General features: G+C 36.9%; 1 protein-coding gene across 1 annotated transcript in view; it reads left to right on the top strand.

Moving 5' to 3' along the window:
- tenm1 (teneurin transmembrane protein 1) overlaps positions 1-21037 on the top strand; it is a 176975-nt gene that overhangs the window by 145167 nt on the left and 10771 nt on the right. The window contains exons 23-27 of the mRNA XM_081367090.1: positions 379-533; positions 7920-8286; positions 9742-10252; positions 15387-15559; positions 15732-15991. Of these exons, the coding sequence (XP_081223216.1) occupies positions 379-533; positions 7920-8286; positions 9742-10252; positions 15387-15559; positions 15732-15991 (1466 nt within the window). The remainder of the gene's footprint in view (positions 1-378; positions 534-7919; positions 8287-9741; positions 10253-15386; positions 15560-15731; positions 15992-21037) is intronic.

The raw sequence follows: 21037 nt of genomic DNA, 5'->3' as shown, positions 1-21037 counted from the left end.
ACCAAGTTACCTTGCACAGCTCAAGGTGATTTGCAAGCATGTGAATAGAACAAGACAAATAAAAAAGAGAAATTGGATGAACAATGAAAAGAAATACCAGATTTTTTGCATATCTGATGTCATTTCGCATAAATCTGCATATATAAGATAATTTGCATATTTTTAAGATTCTGTGAACAGAATGATCAGACACAGAGGAATATACTGCCTGAGACAGAGAAACTCGTCTTTCTTCAGTGCACCATTCCTCATCATCTGCCGTTAAGCTGTAACTGCATTGGCAATGCAAATGTAACGTTATTTGTTACGCCAATTAAGCACATTAAAACTGAAAGAGACTGAGAGAAATGACTGTGTGTGTATCCTGTTGTCATGCAGGTATCGCAGTGGACAAACACGGGTTCATTTACTTTGTTGATGGATCAACGATCCGTAAGATTGATGACAAAGGAGTGATATCAACCGTCATTGGGTCAAATGGACTCACCTCCTCCCAGCCAATCAGCTGCGACTCTCGAATGGACATCAGCCAGGTAAACAAAACACACACACTTGCACACTTACAAATTTACATACGGTGGATCTAAAGAAATATTTAGAATAAATCACACATTTTGTATGAATGTCACTGCATTAGAAACAAAATATCAAGCCTAGTGGTTTCTGCAAACAAGTGATGCTTGACCTTTTCTCAGAGCTAACTTCATTTCTCTTTGATATTTTTGCAATTACTTTTAATCAACTGGTCCCAAGGTGATTTTATAGTGAGTGTATGAAGCAAAATAGCAGATTTCAAATACATACTTCTCCAGGGAGAATAAATAAAGAAGGTAATAAATAGGGTTAATTTTTTCATGTTGACTATACATTTTAGGGCCTAGTATCAATGCAGATTCCCCGATTTGTTTTTGATTCACAAGCTGTCGACTAGAATCATACTGTATATATTTTGGTATATATATTTTTTAGTTACAATGTCCATTTTACCATCATGTGAAATTCCAGGTATCATCATCTTTTAAAAACGGATATTTTTTTACGACCATAACTGAGTAAAAGAACCAACTCAAAAGAGTCAGGCTACGCTGGTCACGCTGTCTGTTTTGATTCACTAAAAAGAACCGTCTCATAAGAGTCATTTGTTCATTTTCAGAGTAACGCTGGTTGTGCTGTATGTTTTTAATTGACAAAAAAAGACCCCATTCTTTAGAGACATTTGTTAAACAGACTAACACTGGTGATGCTGTATATTGTTGATTCACTGAAAAGAACCGTCATTTGTTTGTTAATCGGGCTAAAGTGATCGTCTTGACTAGGGTTGGGTACCGAGACCCGGTTCCAATAGGGAACCGGTTCCGACGTAAACGGTAGTAACCAGACCGAATAAGAACGAAACTTTCGGTGCCTGATTTCGGTGCCTGACGTTTTTTACCGCCCCCTATAAAACATCTCGCGGCACGAATGATCCAATAACATCTCCAGTTAACCAGCAGAGCGAGCATTAATTTAGTTCGTTTGTTAAATAAGAGGCGATTTTGCGCTGAAATGCGTTTTTTAAATCAAGTGATCAAAGTGCTCGTTGCCGCTGCGATCAGTGGCGCGGATACAGTGTTTTCTCTTGTGGCTCGCGCACTGTCACTCGGACGCGCGCTTCGTTGCGGAGATCGATCTATTTATGAGGCGCCGTCTATATGATTATGTGCGCGGAGAGTTTGTGTGTGTGTGTGTGTGTGTGTGTGTGCTCGCGTCTCAGATGAGTATGCGCGGATATTTCCGCGCGTCTCGTGTGTGTAGAGTTTGCGTGTTTGTGCGTGAGCGACTTTAGATGTGATGTTGAGCATTTCATATTAGTTTGAGCATTCAGCAGTATACATGTATGACTACTTAGTAGGCCTATGTGTATGCAAGGGTTTCATATGTGCGTGAATGAAGTTTGATTTAAAGGGATACTCCACTTTAAAATGAAAATTCTGTCATCATATACTCACCCTCATGTTGTTTCAATTCTTTATGAATTTCTTTCTTCTGCTGAACAGAAAGGAAGATATTTAGAATAATATCAGTAACCAGACAGTTTCTGGTCTCATTTACTTACATAGTATTTTTTTTCCTACTAGCCTATGGAAGTCAATGAGACCAGAAACTGTCTGGTTACTGATATTATTCTAAATATATTCCTTTCTGTTCAGCAGAAGAAAGAAATTCATACAGGTTTGAAACAACATGAGGGTGAGTATATGATGACAGAATTTTCATTTTAAAGTGGAGTATCCCTTTAAGCCCTAGACGACGCCTATCTATTCATTCTGGTGAAATCACAAATTATAATGGACACAAAGTGTCCCTGCTTGATATACAACCACTGATGAGCATAATCGTAAAAAAAAAAAAAAAACTACGAATGCGGATTAGAACCCAAAACCTCTGACACGCCTGACTAAAGTTCAAGTTCAGCTGCCAGTGTTCCTCTTCGGATAAGTCTAATATTTTAATGCCAACTGCAAATCTTGCATATCAAGTATGAAGTATATCAATATCAAGTATATTTATATGAGGCTATACTGTGTGTGTTAAATATTTCTGCTCAGTGTCAGATATTTCTCTGTTTTGTAAAAGTCATAATATGAGAAGACAAAATTTTGATGTTAACTCAAGTGTTATCGGCTACATCAGTAGCCTTTTAAACAGCACAATTTTTCATTTAATCAGAAATCAGAAAATCTTTTTCAGAAAATCACACACACACACACACACACACACACACACACACACACACACACACACACACACACACACACACACACACAGGTATTATTTTTTTGATAAAGTGTGTGCGGTTTAGTTTTGTTAAGTACCGTTTCAAGAACCGTTTAAGCACCGGAACCGTTTGAAAAATACCGAGTAGGTACTGGTATCGGATAAAACCCAACCGATACCCAACCCTAGTCTTGACTGTCTTGTCTTTGCATGAAACACACAAGGAAAACTCAATAGAAAGATACTTCTTTCTGTTATTTATATACAGTGTTTTTGTTGCATCACATTCAAAAACAGACTGCATTCATGTTCATTAGTCAGGTAAGACATGATTTCTTTTGCCGTGCTGCAAAGATTCGACACTGCTGCTGAGAAGTGGTGCGTAAACACACCGTTGCAAGAAAAATATTCATTTTGAAACGTAACAATGGCCTAAATTATGCATTTGAGTGCATTAGTTCAGCAGAACGCAATACACATATGTTTTAGGTCGCTGCTGTACAATTAAAACATACACTGAAAAAAGGTAGAACTTGTTGAATTTAAGAATCAATATTGGGATCGTTCAAATTAAGTTAACGGTTAATTGGAAAATCTGTACTTTTACCCAGCCCTATACATTTTATAAACTCATAAATGTACACATTTTTTGATAATATATTTCAAGATATCTCAAAATATTTCTTAGATAGGACCTAACTCTTGTCAGTTTATTTTACCGCTGTTAACTTCTTATAGGCAGACAATCTATTAACTTTCTGTTTGTGTGCAGACGTCAGAAAAATGATCTGTCTCCGACTTCTCACATGCTCACATAAATGAAGTGAATAACAGCACACAGACGCTGAAGAACTGAAAGATGAAGGAAACCCATCATACACACCCCACACAGCGAGAGTCTGGACCAACCTCTCTTTCTCTCCTTCTCTGTCTCTTTCTTTCAACCTTTTTCTTCAGCTCCACAGGATTCACTCAAACACACTTTTCGCTGTTCACCTTTAGAGTGAGAAAGTGCTGATACCGAAGGTCTCTCTGGTGCTACAGAGTTACATTATACAGCTTGCAGCAACATCCTTACTTTTCTTTTATCTCTCTTCCTCTCTCTCTCGTTCTCTCTCCCTCCTTTGAGGTTTCAGCCTTTCTCCATCCATTTCGAACACTAAAATCGTAAAGCTTTTCTCAAACATAAGGCAATTCCACATCTTTCTCTTAAAGTGCTCTTAAAAATCTATTTTACACTCTCGTTCTGTCTCTCTCTCCCCCTGCAGTTTAACTCAGTGTGTCCTCATTAAATCTGCAGGCCCGCTCTCCCTTCAAAGTCAGACACAATTCTTCCCGCTCCTGAATAGCATCAATTTTTGGCAGACTGTCCCTTGATTTCTCTTTCATTCTCTCTCTCTCTTTCTCGATCCGATCTACACACACACACACACACACACACTGCACTTCTTCACAGTTCATCCGGTGGGGTGTGTTGTGTGTGAATAAGAATCAGACAGTGAGGAGAGATAGGGAGAGAGAGAGAGAAGGGAAAATGAGGTGCCGCAGGCCACTGGGTAAAAGAAGCACTGAAATCTGCATAATTCCTAGCATGCCTGGGATATGACACACTTCACACTCAATACTGTCCGACTGTCGGGCAGCCGTGGACACACACACAACCAGGACGTGTTTTTTTTTTTTCTTTACCTAGCTGCACATTAGGACTGGGTGGCATGACTAAAATAGTATCACGGTAATGGTATATATCATAGTATAGTTATTTTTACAGGTAATTTAACAGGTAAATGGTTTATATCAGAGGTGCAGATAGCCCAGGGGGTATTTTTTTATTGTTTTTATATATATATATATATATATATATATATATATATACAGTATATACATATACAGGGGGTTACTGATTGATCCCTGAGCAACCAGTCACAATAAAGATGACCCCTAACTTAATCTGATTGAGCTTCAAGCATCACAAAAGACTATGGGCCCTATCTTGCACCCAGCGCAATTGACTTTGTACAACGACGCATGTATCATTCCTATTTTGCACCCGCGCAAAGTGCGTTTTTCCCTCCACAGAAGCACGTCGCTAAACTAGGGAATGAACTTGCGCTCCCTGGGCGGTTCAGCGCAAAAAAGGAGGAGTGTTCCGGCGCAAACGTTCCTTCATGCTATTTTGCAGGTTTAGAAAACAATTGCGCCACTAACCAGGAAAAAATAGTTTAAAGTCAGTGGCGCGTTGCGCATGTTATTCATATGCTATTTTTAGGGCGTATATCAATGAAGCGTGTGCACAACGCGCATACACTTTGATTCTCTCATCTACACAGAGGCAGCAGTTTTCATTTTTGCAAATCATACATTATTAAGATAGATAGATAGATAGATAGATAGATAGATAGATAGATAGATAGATAGATAGATAGATAGATAGATAGATAGATAGATAGATAGATAGATAGATAGATAGATAGATAGATAGATAGATAGATAGACAATTTATTATAAAAGCATACATCTAGCTTACAGATTTACCCAAATTATCATACGCCTTTTTAACCAAAGTTAATTTGGGTGGGTTTCTCCATCTCCAACCTCCCTGACGAGAGCGTTGCTCTCCTTGGCTGTGAACCGCTCCTGGCGCGCGCCTGGCAAAACCGCCGTTATAATAGGAATCCGCTTTAGAACAAAGCGCGCCTGCTCTTAAAGGGAATGTGAGATGACGCTCTGATTGGTTTATTTCACGTTACGCCCAAACCACACCTATGAATAATGAAGCTGCTTCAGAACAACCCATTTTAGATTTGCGCCTGGCGCAAGAGTCATTTATCCCGCCGGGAAAATAGCAACAGCGCCAAGACCCGCCCACAAAGTTACTTGCGCTTTGCGCTTTGACACTTGCATTTCAGATCGTTAAAATAGGGCCCTATATGTCTATATGTCTATGTGGTGTTTTTAATATGCTTTATGACAAACCATGTGCAAATTCATAAGTCACAACACCATTGCTGATTATTTTCTCCCTATAACTGCAGTGATTTAAAGACCGTCTCAAAAACAGGGTTTGAAATCTCTGGTGTTTCTTACGCCTCAAACTACCTTGTAACCAGTCGAGCAGGGCAGCTTTAGCATATCATTAACTATTCTTTGAAGCAGTGGAGTCTCAAGAGAAGCCAGGTTATCCCAGTATATTTTTCTGTTGATATGATAAAATCATGTATATGTATCAGAATAGCGGCTTAATTATGTATGTGATGTTTATTACAATGTTATGATTAACAATATGCCTTTCTCCACTGACGTTCTAATTTGTTTAAAGCCTTTCTAAGGATGTTGATTTTTGGAAGGCAGCTGTCTGACTCTGAGATGGTGAATGGGAACATGGTTTGTGTTACATTAGCAACACATTATTAGCTGTTTGATGTAGTCAAGCAAAAGGGTAATCATATTAATTACCATTATGTGTCCGACATTGTAATGAGCGATACCATTGCGCAGCATTACTACAGTAACTTGACTAAAGTTGACCGAGTGGATCTCTGAGCTGGTGTGAGTGAGTGGAGGTGGGGCCAATTTGCATATTCACTGATCCACGTATATTAAATGAAGCAAGGGTGTAGAGTTACATTCAATCAATCATTCAATCACAGGAAAAAAAAACGTTTAAATATGTAATTTTGGTGATCAAAGATGAGTTTTAAGGGATTAAATGATTGACTACAGGGGAACTTTAAATGCTAATTTATGTTCATGCCAGCCTCATCAACTTAAACCTATTATAATATTAATAGTATCAAGTGATAATATTCAAAGTTAATTAGAAGATCTTTCAGAGTTTTAGAACACATGCATTTTTTTTAAAGTTTAATGTCCATCGCAATGGACATCAGGTGTTGTATATCAGCAGGAACACACAACTTAGTTGTGTGCCATGTTGGGAAATTTGTACAAACATTTCAATGTTAAAATACAGAGCCAGAAATTCTAATTTTAACGTTCAATTAACATTCATGTTTACTATTATTAACAATATGATTTTATTTGTCCTCAAAGTGGCTATAAGCTGTCATTCACTTTTTTCATTGGTTTTAGTGAGACAGAAACAGTGAATGTGATATGAGAGAGAATACACAGCAGCAACACACACTCCACACACTCTGATGCCTTAATTCGACAATGCACAGTTTTATAATTATCAAATTAATCGGCAAGTGCTCACAAACACACAGACATATACACACATACTTAGATACATCCATTGCAAGCATCAAACAAGACTTCATCTTATCATCTTACCTTTTTTCTACATTCTTATTGGATTGCTCATTATTACAGTATGTGTATTCTTTTCAAAATCTTCCAAACTAATTCACATACTGTATACATTTAAACGTATATGTTATGCCCAATATACTGGACATAAAAATAAAAAAATAATGAGTTTGCACAAATCTTGTTTTTATACTCACTTCTACATTGGAGAAGAGCAAATATCAAGTAGATAATTTTTTTTTATATTTTTGCTCGGTATAAAAGAATCAGGTCTGAAAGGCATATATATTTTAATAAATAAACAAAAGCAACTTTGCATTATGTATCACGTGAGTTCAAAACAAAAGACTGAAAGCAGCAAAACTAACGTTGTTAAATGGATCAGTGGATGCAAGCGACATCTTTTGGCTCTCATAGTTTAGCGGACTTCTTTTTTTTTGGTATAAGAGGTTTTTCCACCTCCAGTGGCGAAAAGTAGTTTTGGCGTTTCCACCTCCAGATGACCGGCGTGCGACAGTTTGCAGAGAATAGTTTTCTGCTCGCTCTCTTATGTAAATCCAAACCATGTCCACACAATACAAGTCACAGTGTGATATCAAGCTATTCCTCATCTTAACTTGTTTGGGACCCATCACGCGCTGTATTTTTTACATTCTCCCATGATTCATGTCTTCCCTGTGTATATAATGTAAAACAGTGCTGTCCACTGATATTACTGTATGTAAATCAGTATAATAACAGTCAAAATGAGATTGTCTGTTTTTCTGTCAGCTGCTGAGAGTACATCTGATTGGCCATAAGCAGATGAGAGTGGCTGTGAAATCTGTTATGATGAAAATCACACTTTGCAGCTTCATAGCAGTTAATAATATACATTTGTGTATCCACAGGTGCGTTTAGAGTGGCCCACAGACCTGGCAGTGAGTCCGCTGGATAACTCTCTCTACGTTCTTGATAATAACCTTGTGCTCCAGGTGAGCGAGTCCCAGCAGGTGCGAGTGGTTGCTGGACGACCCATCCATTGCCCCATGGCCAGTATTGAACCGGTGATTCTGGGGAAAACAGCGGTGCGGTCTGTGCTGGAAGGAGCAAAAGCTATTGCCGTCAGCCACCAAGGGGCTTTGTACATCGCCGAAACCGACGACCGGAAGCATAGCCGCGTACAAGAAGTGTCTACAAATGGAGAAATGGTTGTAATCGCGGGTGCGACCAGTGAATGCGATTGTAAGATTGATCCCAACTGCGAGTGTTTCTCAGGTGAGACAAACATACATTTCAGTGCTAAACACAGTGATTTACTATAACCCTCAGAGAGGTTGTTCATACTGATGATGTATTATTTTTCCATGTTGAACCTTTTTTTTTTGTAAGCAACTGGTTATAAAAATCACAAGTTTTTAATGCATATTTTGTCTTAAATGTGACTTGAAAAATAGCAAAATTTCACCACTGTTCTAATATAGTATACAAATTTAGCTTTAGAGAATTCCTTTATATATACATTCCTCTAAAATGTCATAATGCTGGAAGAATTACTTCAAAATGTATACAGGCAGGCAGTGCAGTTGCATTGACTTCTATAAAAGCCTTTCCAGTAAGCTAGATGCCTGAAACTTGAGTACGTTCATCTGAGAACGGCCCTCTTACCCATGCTAATGTTTTATTTGCCTATGTTGAAAATCATCAAGAATAGTTTATCCATGATTTACTCAATATGAAATGTTTTTGTATTATAATATTGTTATATATTATTTATTGCTATAAATTTATATGACAATGTTTAGTGTACGTGTACTGCAAGACAAATTTCCCTTTTGGGACAATATACACTACCGTTCAAAATATTTTTTAGGGAAATTAATATTTTTACTCAGTAAGGATGCATTGAATTGATCAAAAAATGACAACAAAGACATTTATAATGTTTTCTATAAAACTTTCTATTCATAAAAGAATCATGAAAAACAATGTATCATGGTTTCCACAAAAAAATGAAGCAGCACTGATGTGTAATACTCTCATAATAAGAAATGTTTCTTGAGCATCAAATCAGCATATTATGATTACTGAAGGATCATGTGACACTAAAGACTGGACTAATGAAGCTGAAAATTCAGTTTTGACACCACAGGAATAAATTACATAATTAAAATAGAAAATAGTTATTTTAAAATTGAATAATATTTCACAATATTACTGTTTTAACTGTATTTTTGATCTAATAAATGCAGCATTGGTGCGCATTAGAGGCTTCTGTCAAAAAAACATTAAAAAAAAACTTGCTGACCCCAAACTTCTGAAGAATATTTCTATCTTTTTCTTTCATTCATTCAATTTTGAAGTAAAAACACAGCATATTGCATATTATTACATAATACAGGTCAATGTTTTTTTTTTTAAATTGTCAGCAGTGTGAAAGTGGGCAGTTATGTAGTTTGACTTTGGCATGCTGGGAGATTCAATTTGTAAATATTTTCCTGCCAAACTTGTTGGTGTGACACATTTAATAGCCCTGGATGCCTCTGTTGAATGCAGATTTAATTTGTACAAAAAAAAACTTTATTATTTAACTGATGTAGAAGAGTGTTGCACTTTTACTGCAGTGGGTCTCTGAGGTTTAATCGTTAAGCCCAACACTGAATGCCTAATGAACTAGACTTCCTCTTTTTTTATCCCTTCTCTTTCTCATTCTCTCCATGAAATTGTCCCTAGGTGATGGAGGTTACGCTCGCGACGCCAAGCTGAAGTCTCCCTCATCTCTGGCAGTTTCTCCTAATGGCTCCCTCTACATCGCTGACCTCGGGAATGTGCGTATACGTCGGCTCACCGCTAACCATCCACAGCTCACTCCCGAGGGGCTGTTCGAGCTCACCTCGGTGGCAGATCAAGAGCTCTACCTGTTCAGTCCAAATGGTACTCACCTGTTCACCCTCAGCTTGGTAACCGGGGACTACTTGCTCAACTTCACATATACCCTCGAGGGCCACCTGAGCAGCATAGCAAGCAGGGAGGGCACGATAGCGCAGTTGCGGCGGGATGCTAATGGCGTGCCCCTGTGGCTCGTAGCCCCGGGCGGCCAGGTTTACTGGCTGACCATCAGCAATGCCGGGATGCTGAAGCGCATCTCGGCTCTCGCGCACGACCTCGCACAGCTCAGTTACTACGGCAACACTGGGCTGCTCGCTACCATCAGCAATGAGAACGGCTGGACTACTGTCTACGAGTAAGTGATGCCCTTCTTTTACCCTCCTTTTGTCTATCTCTCTCTCATCAGGAGAGTGCGCTGCATTGCTTGATTTATAGGTGCGCACGATAGCGCGATCTGTCTTTGTTTTCATGTGTCATATCCTGTCGTAGCTTCCCTTAGAGTCTATTTCGGCTGCTGTCATGCCACACAGCCTCACTTGCACACTCTGATAGTCTAAGGCCATTTCATCAGCAGGAAGAGTGGCACGTTTCTACTGTATATAAAAAAAAAATTCTTCCAGCATAGATTAATCTTTACCTGCGCCTAGTTTAATCACGCTTTATTAGAATTTATCAGAAGGAAAATAATCTAATAGAGTCTGATCGGCAGTGTTACCCGAGATCGTTTGAAAGAGTGCAGTAGTTCGATTTCTCAAGCTGCGTGTTTTTCTGCTGCAATGAAAATCACTCAGCCTTAATCTATCCAATAAAGAAAAGAACTCTGTATCCTCTTTTGATTTCACTATGAAAGAGCCTGGGTACCTGTGAGTGTGTGTGCATGTGTGTAAACTGTTTGCATGGGCATTTTCAGGGATTTGTGAGACTGAGCTGCAAGTTCTAATTTAGTGTGAAAATGTCAGGGGCTTCTTTTCCTCTCTCTCTTTCTCTCCTTTTTGTTTGATCAACTCGGTGACCTTTCACACACTGTGTTTACACACACACACACACACACACACACACACACACACACACATACACGTTCTCATGCAGCTCATGGTGTAGTGTTGAGGCGGATCACATGCCTGTGTTCGGTCTGTTGTGAGACACTGCCCCCTGCTGGCACTTACTAAACCATATTCAAACACTAAACTGACACCATATGGTTCAGGCTAGAGGTGCCAAAATCATAGTTTAGTTTATGTCCTGTAATGCACAATAACCAAAAGCCGATTTCTAAACAATAGAAACAGAAAGCAGCCTCTTTTTTTCTTTTTTTTGTGAGTGGTAACACTTTATGCTTGCTTTGCGTTAACATTTATTGAATAGGTATCATAAACTAACAATAAACAGCAAGAATTTTAACAGCATTTATCAATCCTAATAATTGTTAATTTATTTAAATATTATTATATAAAAAAATACTGCCCATTAAAATGAATGCATTAACTTATGTTTTATGAATTGAATTTTGTTATGAAATAATTGTAAATGATAATATCAGAAAGCAATATTTCTTGGGTTGTAACACTTTACAATTGCTATCCCTTAACATTAGTTAATGCATAGGTATCGTGAGCAAACAATAAACAAATTTTAGCAGCATTTATTATATTCTGTTTATTTTTAATTTATTTAAATACATTTCAAGTTATATTATAACTTTTCTTGTATAATGTCTTTAAAAAAGTGGAATGAAACAAAACACAGATACACAAAATAAATAAATTAAATAAAGAAATATGTAATATTATAATTCAAAAGTGAAAATTATTAGTATTTGTAGAAATTAACATTAACCTAGAATAATTAATAGAGTAAAAAGAACTGTCTGTTGTTAGTTTGTGATAACGTTAACTAAGTGAAACTAATGTTGATTAATTAAATTTTATTCTAGAGTGTTACCATTTTAGTTCATATGTTTATCAATTTTAAATGGGTTCATATGCAACTTTTTATCCTGGCTAGATGCCTGTAGCTTATTCTGCAACACTGTGGAAGCTCATTTAAATTATATTGCTACGTTCTGTTGTGCACACAGCACTGAAGGATGGTGTGTTGACTTTGATCAGTTCCCTTCATCCAGAAGTAGTAAGTACTGAATATTTCAGAAACATACCTCAAAGCAGAATATGCGCCAACGTAGGTGTTCCAAACTCGTCAACAAGCGCCTCCGGTTCAGAGAATTTCTCAGATCTGATCTGCATGCAGTAATGACTTGCGTTAGAAAGTGCTCAGAAAAAGCTCAAAACCTAGTAAACTGCCTTTCTAAACTTAATTTTGGGGAATTATAGGCATTTTACCTTATGCAGTTGTTAATTTAGCCTCTATTCAAAGTGACTTAGAAATGTTTAAGTTACAATACAGCTGTAAGGGAGACAGTAATGAGTAGTTTAAGATTTATTTAGTTATTTATTAATTATTCTTGTTTTGATTTTTTAGAAAGAATAAGTGCATTAAGAGTATTGAATCAATTGTTACATCAAAGCCAGCTTGTGATGTTTCTGGTTTATTAATTTGCCGGCTACCTGGCCGATCTGCAGAAAGAAAATTGCAGGAATACAATCTCGGGCGTCATTAGTCAACTAAACGTGCAGTTATGCAAGGTATGAGGAACAGATGAGCCGGTCAACTCAAAATACATGGCTGTAAAAACACTTCAACTGGCCCTCCACTTAGCTGGTGGTCCCCAAGTCATTTCAAGTTTGAGACCCTCACTTTATAATTGTTATTATTATTTCTTTCTTTCTTTTTTTTTTCTTTTTTTTTTTGAAGGTGCCAAGAGGTTCGGGTCGAGACGATCATTTAGAGGAATAGTGAAATTTTGGGAAATTGATTTTGTGCTGCCTTGTGATTTGATTTGCAAAAGTGAGAGGCTGCTCAATATGCAAGCATTTGTGTCTTGATGCGAGTGTCTGGCAACCAGTGAAGCACGACGAAGGCATTCAAATGATCGATTCTAACGTTCAAATGTGCCTGTGATGCCCAAAAATGCTGTCAGGTAGGCAGCTCATTAAGTTTTGACACATAGCCGTATTAGTTGTGCTTGCTAAGGTGAGCATCACTATTACTGTTGGCTCCCACTGCTCAAAACACCTTAGCAACCGCATAGCAACGACCTGTACATGTAGAAATCTGAAAATGTTGAAATAAAAGTTTTAGAATAAGATTTCAGAAGAGTTGTAATGAGAATACAGTATCATAAACCGTGTGGATTAGGTGCTTATGCCTGCACAGTCAATCCATTTAGTCCCTTTTCAATTCAGGTTTATTTGTATAGCGCTTTTTGCAATACACAATGTTCCAGAGCAGCTTTACAGAAAATAGAAAAATAAAGGAGATAAAAGGAAAGGAAAAATAGTGGCTTACAACCCCCCAGTGAGCGAGGAAAGGAAATCTCCCTAAGATGTTGAAGTAGATGAGGAAGAAACCTGCATTTCAAGCAGACACAACATTTTGAGTATACAGGAGAACAACGATGTCTCTTGATCTAAACCGCAGGCCTTTGAAAGCTCAAATGAAAGCTTTTATTCTTTTACATCAAGTGTGGGTGGCAAGACACAAGTATATGGTTTAATTTGGCATTGACATTGATTAGACATAAATAAAACAGGGACAGAGAAGATGAAGAAGCTCGAGTTGTTTAGTTCTAAATACGGATTTAGAAATGGAGAAAGAGAAATGAAACATGTCACATGTGCTTCACCCCCTCATAATATCACACGACCGTCCATGAGCCGCCACACAGAATCAAATGTCAAGTCGTCTGTTCCTCTATGGTGCTCAGCAGATTTTAACTTTCATCTTTATAATGTATCTACACCCACACTTTGTTTTTCTGTCTTTTCAGGGACTTCACATTGACTTTTATCTTGAGATAATGATGTTTTCTATCCTATAACCTTTTGGTAATTGTCATTTAGACATTTAGTTTATTTAATTAGCTGTTTAAGCTGCCGTGTATATAGATGAGTTACATTTTTTATTTCTTAAAATGTAGACAGACTGAAAAAAGTCCATCAAGGGAAACTACGGTTGAATAAAACTGTGTCCTTGTGCTTGGCACAGTGTTCATGAGTTCCCTAATCCCTGCGTATAATGAAGGTAAACAGATTTGGCTTGCTGTCAAAGACAGGACTCGACTAAAGCTCTTAATAACCCCTGGACTACTTAATAATGAGGTTAGTAATGAATGAATAGAAGCATAGGTGGAGTTCAGGGGTGGTGGGATGCTGAAGAATTGTCACAGCAGTGAGATAATCAAAAATGTAATGTTTTTTTACATTATCTATAATGATTTTAAAAATACTAACTCTAAAAATAAAGAAAAAGTCACCAGACAAAATAAAAGGACAAATACACATTTTTAAAAGGTACCATTTATGCATACATGTCAGAACATTGGTGCATTAATATCAGAACTTGTGAAGAGTGTTAAGCCAGGTCACACAGCCAAAACAACCATTTATTGGAATTATGAGATTAATTAAGACGACCACCACATTTACATGTCAGTGGCACATGTTTGTTTTTTGTTTTTGTGGTAACACTTTAGGGTCCAATTGTCACTATTAACTAGTTGCTTATTAGCATGCATATTATTAGGATATTCGCTGTTCATTATTCTGCAAGACCATATTCTACATCCCTAATTCTACCCAATATCTAAACGTGGCAACTACCTTACTAACTATCAATAAGCAGTAATTAGGAGTTTATTGAGGCAAAGGTCATAGTTAATAATGAGAATTGGACCCTAATCTGAAGTGTGACCATTTTTGTTTTTTTTTAAACAGTCACAGCAAGGTAACGAGGAACAAGCTGAATTGACACTTTATCCTTTAAAAAACAGATACTGATATTCCAAGTTTTGTTTAACTAACAATGAAAACATCCTTCTGGATGTCACACTTTAGGAAAGTGTGACTGAAGTTTATTTTTAACAAGGTCCCTGATCATTGAAGGTCCACCTTCACAGTCCAGCACATTTCAGTGGATTGTTTTATGATCCTGTCACAATGTAATTCAGTCTTTGCAAAGAGGCCGTTATTGAAGAATGCAGCAGCATGAACTAGGCTATATTGGACCCAGCAGCAAACCCAGGCCGTATGTAAGTGAAGCAAAGCATTTCTCATTTCGCATGCGAAGAGGGCGTTTATACTGTACAGAGGTCTTAAAGGCACGGCAGCAAAAAACAGCCTGTTTACTGCTGTTGTAAAGGTCAGAGAGTGGATGGAAAATTGTCATGAACAACTAAATTATGGCACACGAAGCCTTGACAACTGTTTCAAATGTCGTCGGGGAAAAATAAAATGAAAAAATGCATGATATGACCCCTTTAAACTCTCTTACATACACATGCATTTACACTCACTAATTTAAACTTTAATACAGTCTTTCTCTCACACACACACACACACACTCAGACTAACAGAAAGTGTGTTCATGAGCAGGTATAACTCTGACGGACACCTCATCAACATGACCTTGCCGACTGGAGAGGTCAGCAGTTTCCATGGAAACATGGAGAAAGCTGTCAGAGTGGAAGCCACTGCCTCGAACAGAGAAAACTTTATTATAATTACAAACCACTCTGCGGATAACACCATCTACACACTTCGACAAGGTGAGAGAGTGTATATGTATGTGTGTGTGTGAATCTGCAAATAATGTTTTGTCAAATACAGTGGCCCCAAAACGTATTTGAACACTTCAGACACATTTAAAGGGATAGTTCACCCAAAATATGTAATAAATGTAATGCTTCTAATCTTATATTGCTCTTTCTCTCTGTCCAGCACACTCTGTTAGTGTGTACGGTGTTCGAGATGACGGCTCTCTATGGGTGACATATGCCAGCGGGATGGATGTTACTCTCAGCACTGAACCAACCGTGTCATCGGGGTTGTTGCCAGGGGCATCGGCAGGCCTCGTCCATCCCACAGTCGGAAGGTGCAACATCACGTTGCCAGGGGAACCAGCTCACAGCCTGATAGAATGGAGACAAAGACGTGAACAGGCCAAAGGGAATTACACAGCATATGAACGGAGGCTGAGGGTAATAATGTGTTTTCTGTCTAGGGTGACCAGTGTATAACATGTTATGTGCATGGGGTACAATGGGTTTTTCAAAGATGTGTGCCACACATTGACCTTATTCACAGCACACTGTAAAAAAAAAAAAATGATGATCAATAAGTTATGACAATATATGTTTTTACTTTGTTTTATTTGTTTTAAGTTATACAAGATTCAACTCATTTTTTAAGTCGGTTTAATGTGATTTGAGTTGAAATTACTTAAATATCCAAGTTTATTGTACTTACAAATTTAAGGCATTTATTTATTTTTACAGTGCAGCGCTATCATTGATTTTTAACGGGAATGAAAGTGAGGCTGTGAGGTTTAGACAAGCATCTCTTCAGTGAGTTGAACTGTTATTTAATGCGTTTTTGGATTGTTCTGCTGAAGAAACACTGCAAAAATATCTTTCTGAGGAATTTCAGTAGACAAAAAAACCCAGACAACGTAAGCTGTGGAAATTTATAAGTGATCTAGGAGCTTTCTACTGCTTTTTACGGCAGATGCCATTGATAAAACGGTAAGTCTATCTCTCACAGCCTCGCTTTCATACCTGTAATGGTGCTGCTCTGAATAAGTCTATTGTGAGGTGTTTACAGACTGAGATAGTAAAGTTATGAATCTTTGTTAATTTATGATTGCTCAAACACTTACATAAAATGCAATAATTATCTTGTGTTCACGTTTGTGCTGAACAGTTGAGTTTATAACATACTAGCAGGTATTTTTAGCTAATGTTGACAATAGGAGCCAACTTATTGCACGATTAGTTTCAAGTGAAGCTGTCACAGCAAATGCAGCATTCATCATTGAGGTCAAGTCAGTGAAATTGCTTACTAAATGGAACCAAAAAAGATCCTGCTTCTGTTATTCATCCACTTCCACAGAGTTGCATTTTTTTGGAATAAATTTAATTTCAATTAATTTATTCCAGCTTTGGAATTGAACCTGGGTCGTTCTAAATCAAAAGTACTAATCTTGCCTCTCACAATGCGTATTTCTAATAATAGTGCAACAGTTAGCTTTAATTAACACCATTGTGCGTTAAGCGTAAATTGCATGATTTTAAAAGCTTTATTTATTTATTTCACATGTTCATTGTCTTCCTAAAAGGTGGGAGGAAACTCTGACAGAAGTAAAACACTGGGTACTGATTTTGTTAGTGATTTGATATGTGTTATTGAAATGTAAGCTTGGAAAACAGTTTTGTCTTTCGGGCTTTCCTTATTCCAGTAACCTACATAGAATCTGTACTTACCTGACTACTAATAGCTGCCCAGGGCTGCGTTTCCCGAAACCTTCTTAGTTAAGTAGGCCTATACCCTTCTGTAAGTCATACGTTCGGAAGGTTGGTCTGGACCACGCTTAGCTTTACCTTATCACTGTTGCAGGTCTATATGAATGTAATTCTGAAGTTTTAATACACACAGACAGTGTTCAATTAGGCTAATTCAAGTGTTTTCATGCAAAGAATAAAATTGTCATTACACTGATTGTTGTTAGAATTTTAATTATATTATTATATATATTATATTATTAATTTAATAAAAGAGCGCATTTAAAGGCCAGTGAAAGCATAGGCTACTGTCAGTTAAGTCCTATTCGGACGCTAATTGTTTCTCATGGGCTCGTATTTTAAACATTTACAGGGGTAAGTCGGTGATTTTAGTGCCGTCCGAATCCATAATATCAGTGTTTTTTGTCACCCAACCTGCGTAAAAATCCCTGGCCAAATTAGTACCTACTGTTTTTCGACAAACAGGCCGTGTGGTAATTTAATTGCCGTCTGAATCCAAATCTCTGAGTTTACAAGAAGAGATTCAAAATTCACTGTTTAAATCCTTTTTGATCACTGCCGAGCACCGTACGTAAGATGTACACTTTTATTACTGAAATGCTGGAAAGTATTTATAAGAACAATATTTCATCGCAGCTCCACCTCAGCGAACAAAAATGGGAAAGAGAAGAAAGCACGTAAAATATTTCAATGGTTATCATGGCAGCAATATATGATATAATTTTAAAATATGTAGGCTAGGCTATTATAGTTTGGATTTTTTTTATAATATCCCATGAGTCCTAATAAATGCAATTTCAACTATTTCTAAAGTGCTTCTTTTATAAAGAACACCGCTTTCTCACATAATGCAGTGAAACAGCCCCTGCACAAGAGAATAATTGATTCTCGAGCTATCGATATCAACCAATTCAGCAGCATCGCCACGGACAGCACCGGGTAACGTCGCACGTTAGAGGTATATCTTAAGCAGCTTCCTAAGGTATGGTTCGGGGAACACGCCTAGCAATGGTATAGCTTTAGTTAAGTTATACCTTAAGAGTCTTCGTAGCGCTAAGAGACAATGTTATCGGGAAACTCAGCCCTGGACATTACAAAGATGGCCGCAGGGGACCTTAAAGAAATTTCACTGTGGTAAAAATTGAAGAAACAGACTACATTACACACCTGCTCTCTCTAATATACTCTCTATATACCATATAACAGGCACTGCACAGTTTTTTTTTTTTACCCTGCATTTCACACACTGTTCCAACTTCCTCTTAGAATAAACTCCTTAAATCTTTCTCTTCTCTATTTTATGCTCTCTAATATTCACTCTTTCACTGTTCAGTTTCACTTCTTGGTTGCAGTTTTAGTGTGCTTTACAGTCACTACAAATTACAATTGCAAATGAATTTTAATAGAAGTTAACAGAAAATGTCATACAGAAAATCTCATTTTTAGTAGGATTTACTATAAGATTTCAGCAGCGCTAAGTTGATTCTGTGCTAATTTGATCTAATATTTTATATATATATATTTTTTAAATGTTGTAGATTTAAGTAGCAAATGAGAATTGCTAAAATTATTGGATATATTTTGAGACAAAGGTCTTGATTTTCTTTCTTCATGATTTTCTACTTAAAGCAGCAGTTTTTCAATAACGGAAGAATATGTTATTAGGGTAAAAGGGCACCCCTGCTGTTGGGGTGAAAGGCACAATAATTAACATGATAATAAATAGCTGGTTGACTTTTCCATTTGTTGACATGACATGGTTAGATTGAGATGGTAAATAATATATTAAGTTGGGTGTCCACCTTAGAGATAATAACCATATTTATAATGAAACAATCATATTTAAGAATATGATATTAATCATGTCATATAATTTGTTGTTACCACTGTAAATATCAAATAATTATGGGATCTCCTTCAATGTTTTCAGAATCTTTACTTTTTAACATCATTTTGTTTCTGTATTTTTAAAATATATTTTTATATTAACATATTTTAATGACAGTATATTTATTGAACACAAATTAATTATTTTATTGATCAAAATTAACAGAAAATCGTACAAACTTTTTTTGATTGTTTTGAACAAGTATAACTTAGACATTATTAAAAACATATTAGTTTAGCTAAAGTATTTGTATCAATGCTTTGTGCCTTTTGCCCCATGCTGGTTTTACCCTGTGTGTGGTGTAAAAGGCCCACCTTGTCACCTTGTATATTTATAAGAATTTTAAACAAAATAACTCACTTTTATGATTTATTTTCACACAAAAGCTGTTGCTCCATCAATGTCCAATACAAAACATTAATTTTAAAATGTAATTTATTCCTGTGATGGAAAAATTTATTTTTTCAGCAGCCATTACTCCAGTCTTCACTTGACACATGATCCTTCAGAAAAATGCAGATGAAAATTCGGGCCGTGCACAGGCCTTTTGAGGGGCATGTGTTGAAACTGAAAAAGGGCAAACCCCCCCCCCTTTTTAATTTTTTTAGTAAGCCTACATGGTCACATCTTCATGACAAATTCAATAAAACAAAATAATAGGCTCAAAAGCTTTAGTTTTATTCACTATTAATAACAACCATAATAATAATAGATAATATAGATATACAGGGTTTCAGGGCTTCTAAAATAAAACATGATTTACTACATTTATACATGTGAAGACGAGCGGAGAGTAACCTACAGAATAAGCCTACTATAGATTAAAAAATTAGCTAGATAGCGAATACGTGCATATTAACAGCCTTGAATTTACCATAATTTAATATTATTACCTTAACATGATTACATTTTTATAAATTAAGTGTATCAGCAATCATAAATCAAAGAAGAAATTTCTTAGAAATATATGTTACCCAGGTGACGAGGATCACTCAGTTGCTTTGTGTAAGTTCCAGAATGAAACAGCGCAGTGGGCGCACATGTGCTAATGATTTTCCGATGGTAAAACAAATTATATGTTGTTGTATTACTTATCAATATGTTGTTAACATTTTACAAAATTCAAACTCAAATGCAGTTTGCGGGGTTTTTGACCAGCAAATGTGCATTTTGTCCGTCATTAAAACGGCGCCGGCGGCATCACATTACATTTTCATCAACAGGTTACAAACTAGTTTGTTGTAGCTGTATGGGCGCTCAGTTTTTCCTGTTGTAAAATACATTTGGCAAAAATCTCATTTTATAAAAGATGAAATGCTACTACAGGCTATTTATGTGTAGGCTGTGTTGGCTATGACTAGATGGCAAATGCTAGACCTCTCTCTCAGGTCCCACATGTCTCAGTCAGACATCAAATAAATAAAATATGAGCCTTTATAGACATAGTGTTTAGTACTTATTCAAACAACAAGATCTTTGTTTACCCTTGCAAAACTTCGTTCAGCAGCTGGCTGCTGTGCGGCTGCTGCGGAACTTCAGTTCATTCAGTCAAGATGGAGGAGGCGGAGTTACTGACAGTTTGAGGATCGAACAAGATTTACACAAGATCTTTTTAAGAACTTTCATTTGCTAAATATTTGTAAAACAGACAGACAGACGTAAAGGTTGACCAATAGCATTGATTTATTGAAGAAGAAAAAAAAAAAAACACCAAGAAAAAAGGGCACTTCGCAGTGTAAGGCAAAAAGGGCATGTGCTCTGCACAGGTTGAGCCCTACCCTTATTAATAATAAATTTGAAAAGTAGGTTTATTTTTGAGAAAGGCACAAGAAGACAAT

This window comes from Scardinius erythrophthalmus (genome assembly GCF_964197995.2).
Source record: "Scardinius erythrophthalmus genome assembly, chromosome: 5".
Lineage (NCBI taxonomy): Eukaryota > Metazoa > Chordata > Actinopteri > Cypriniformes > Leuciscidae > Scardinius > Scardinius erythrophthalmus.
The sequence above is the reverse complement of the archived record's forward strand: the minus strand, read 5'-3'. Positions and strand labels throughout refer to the sequence as shown.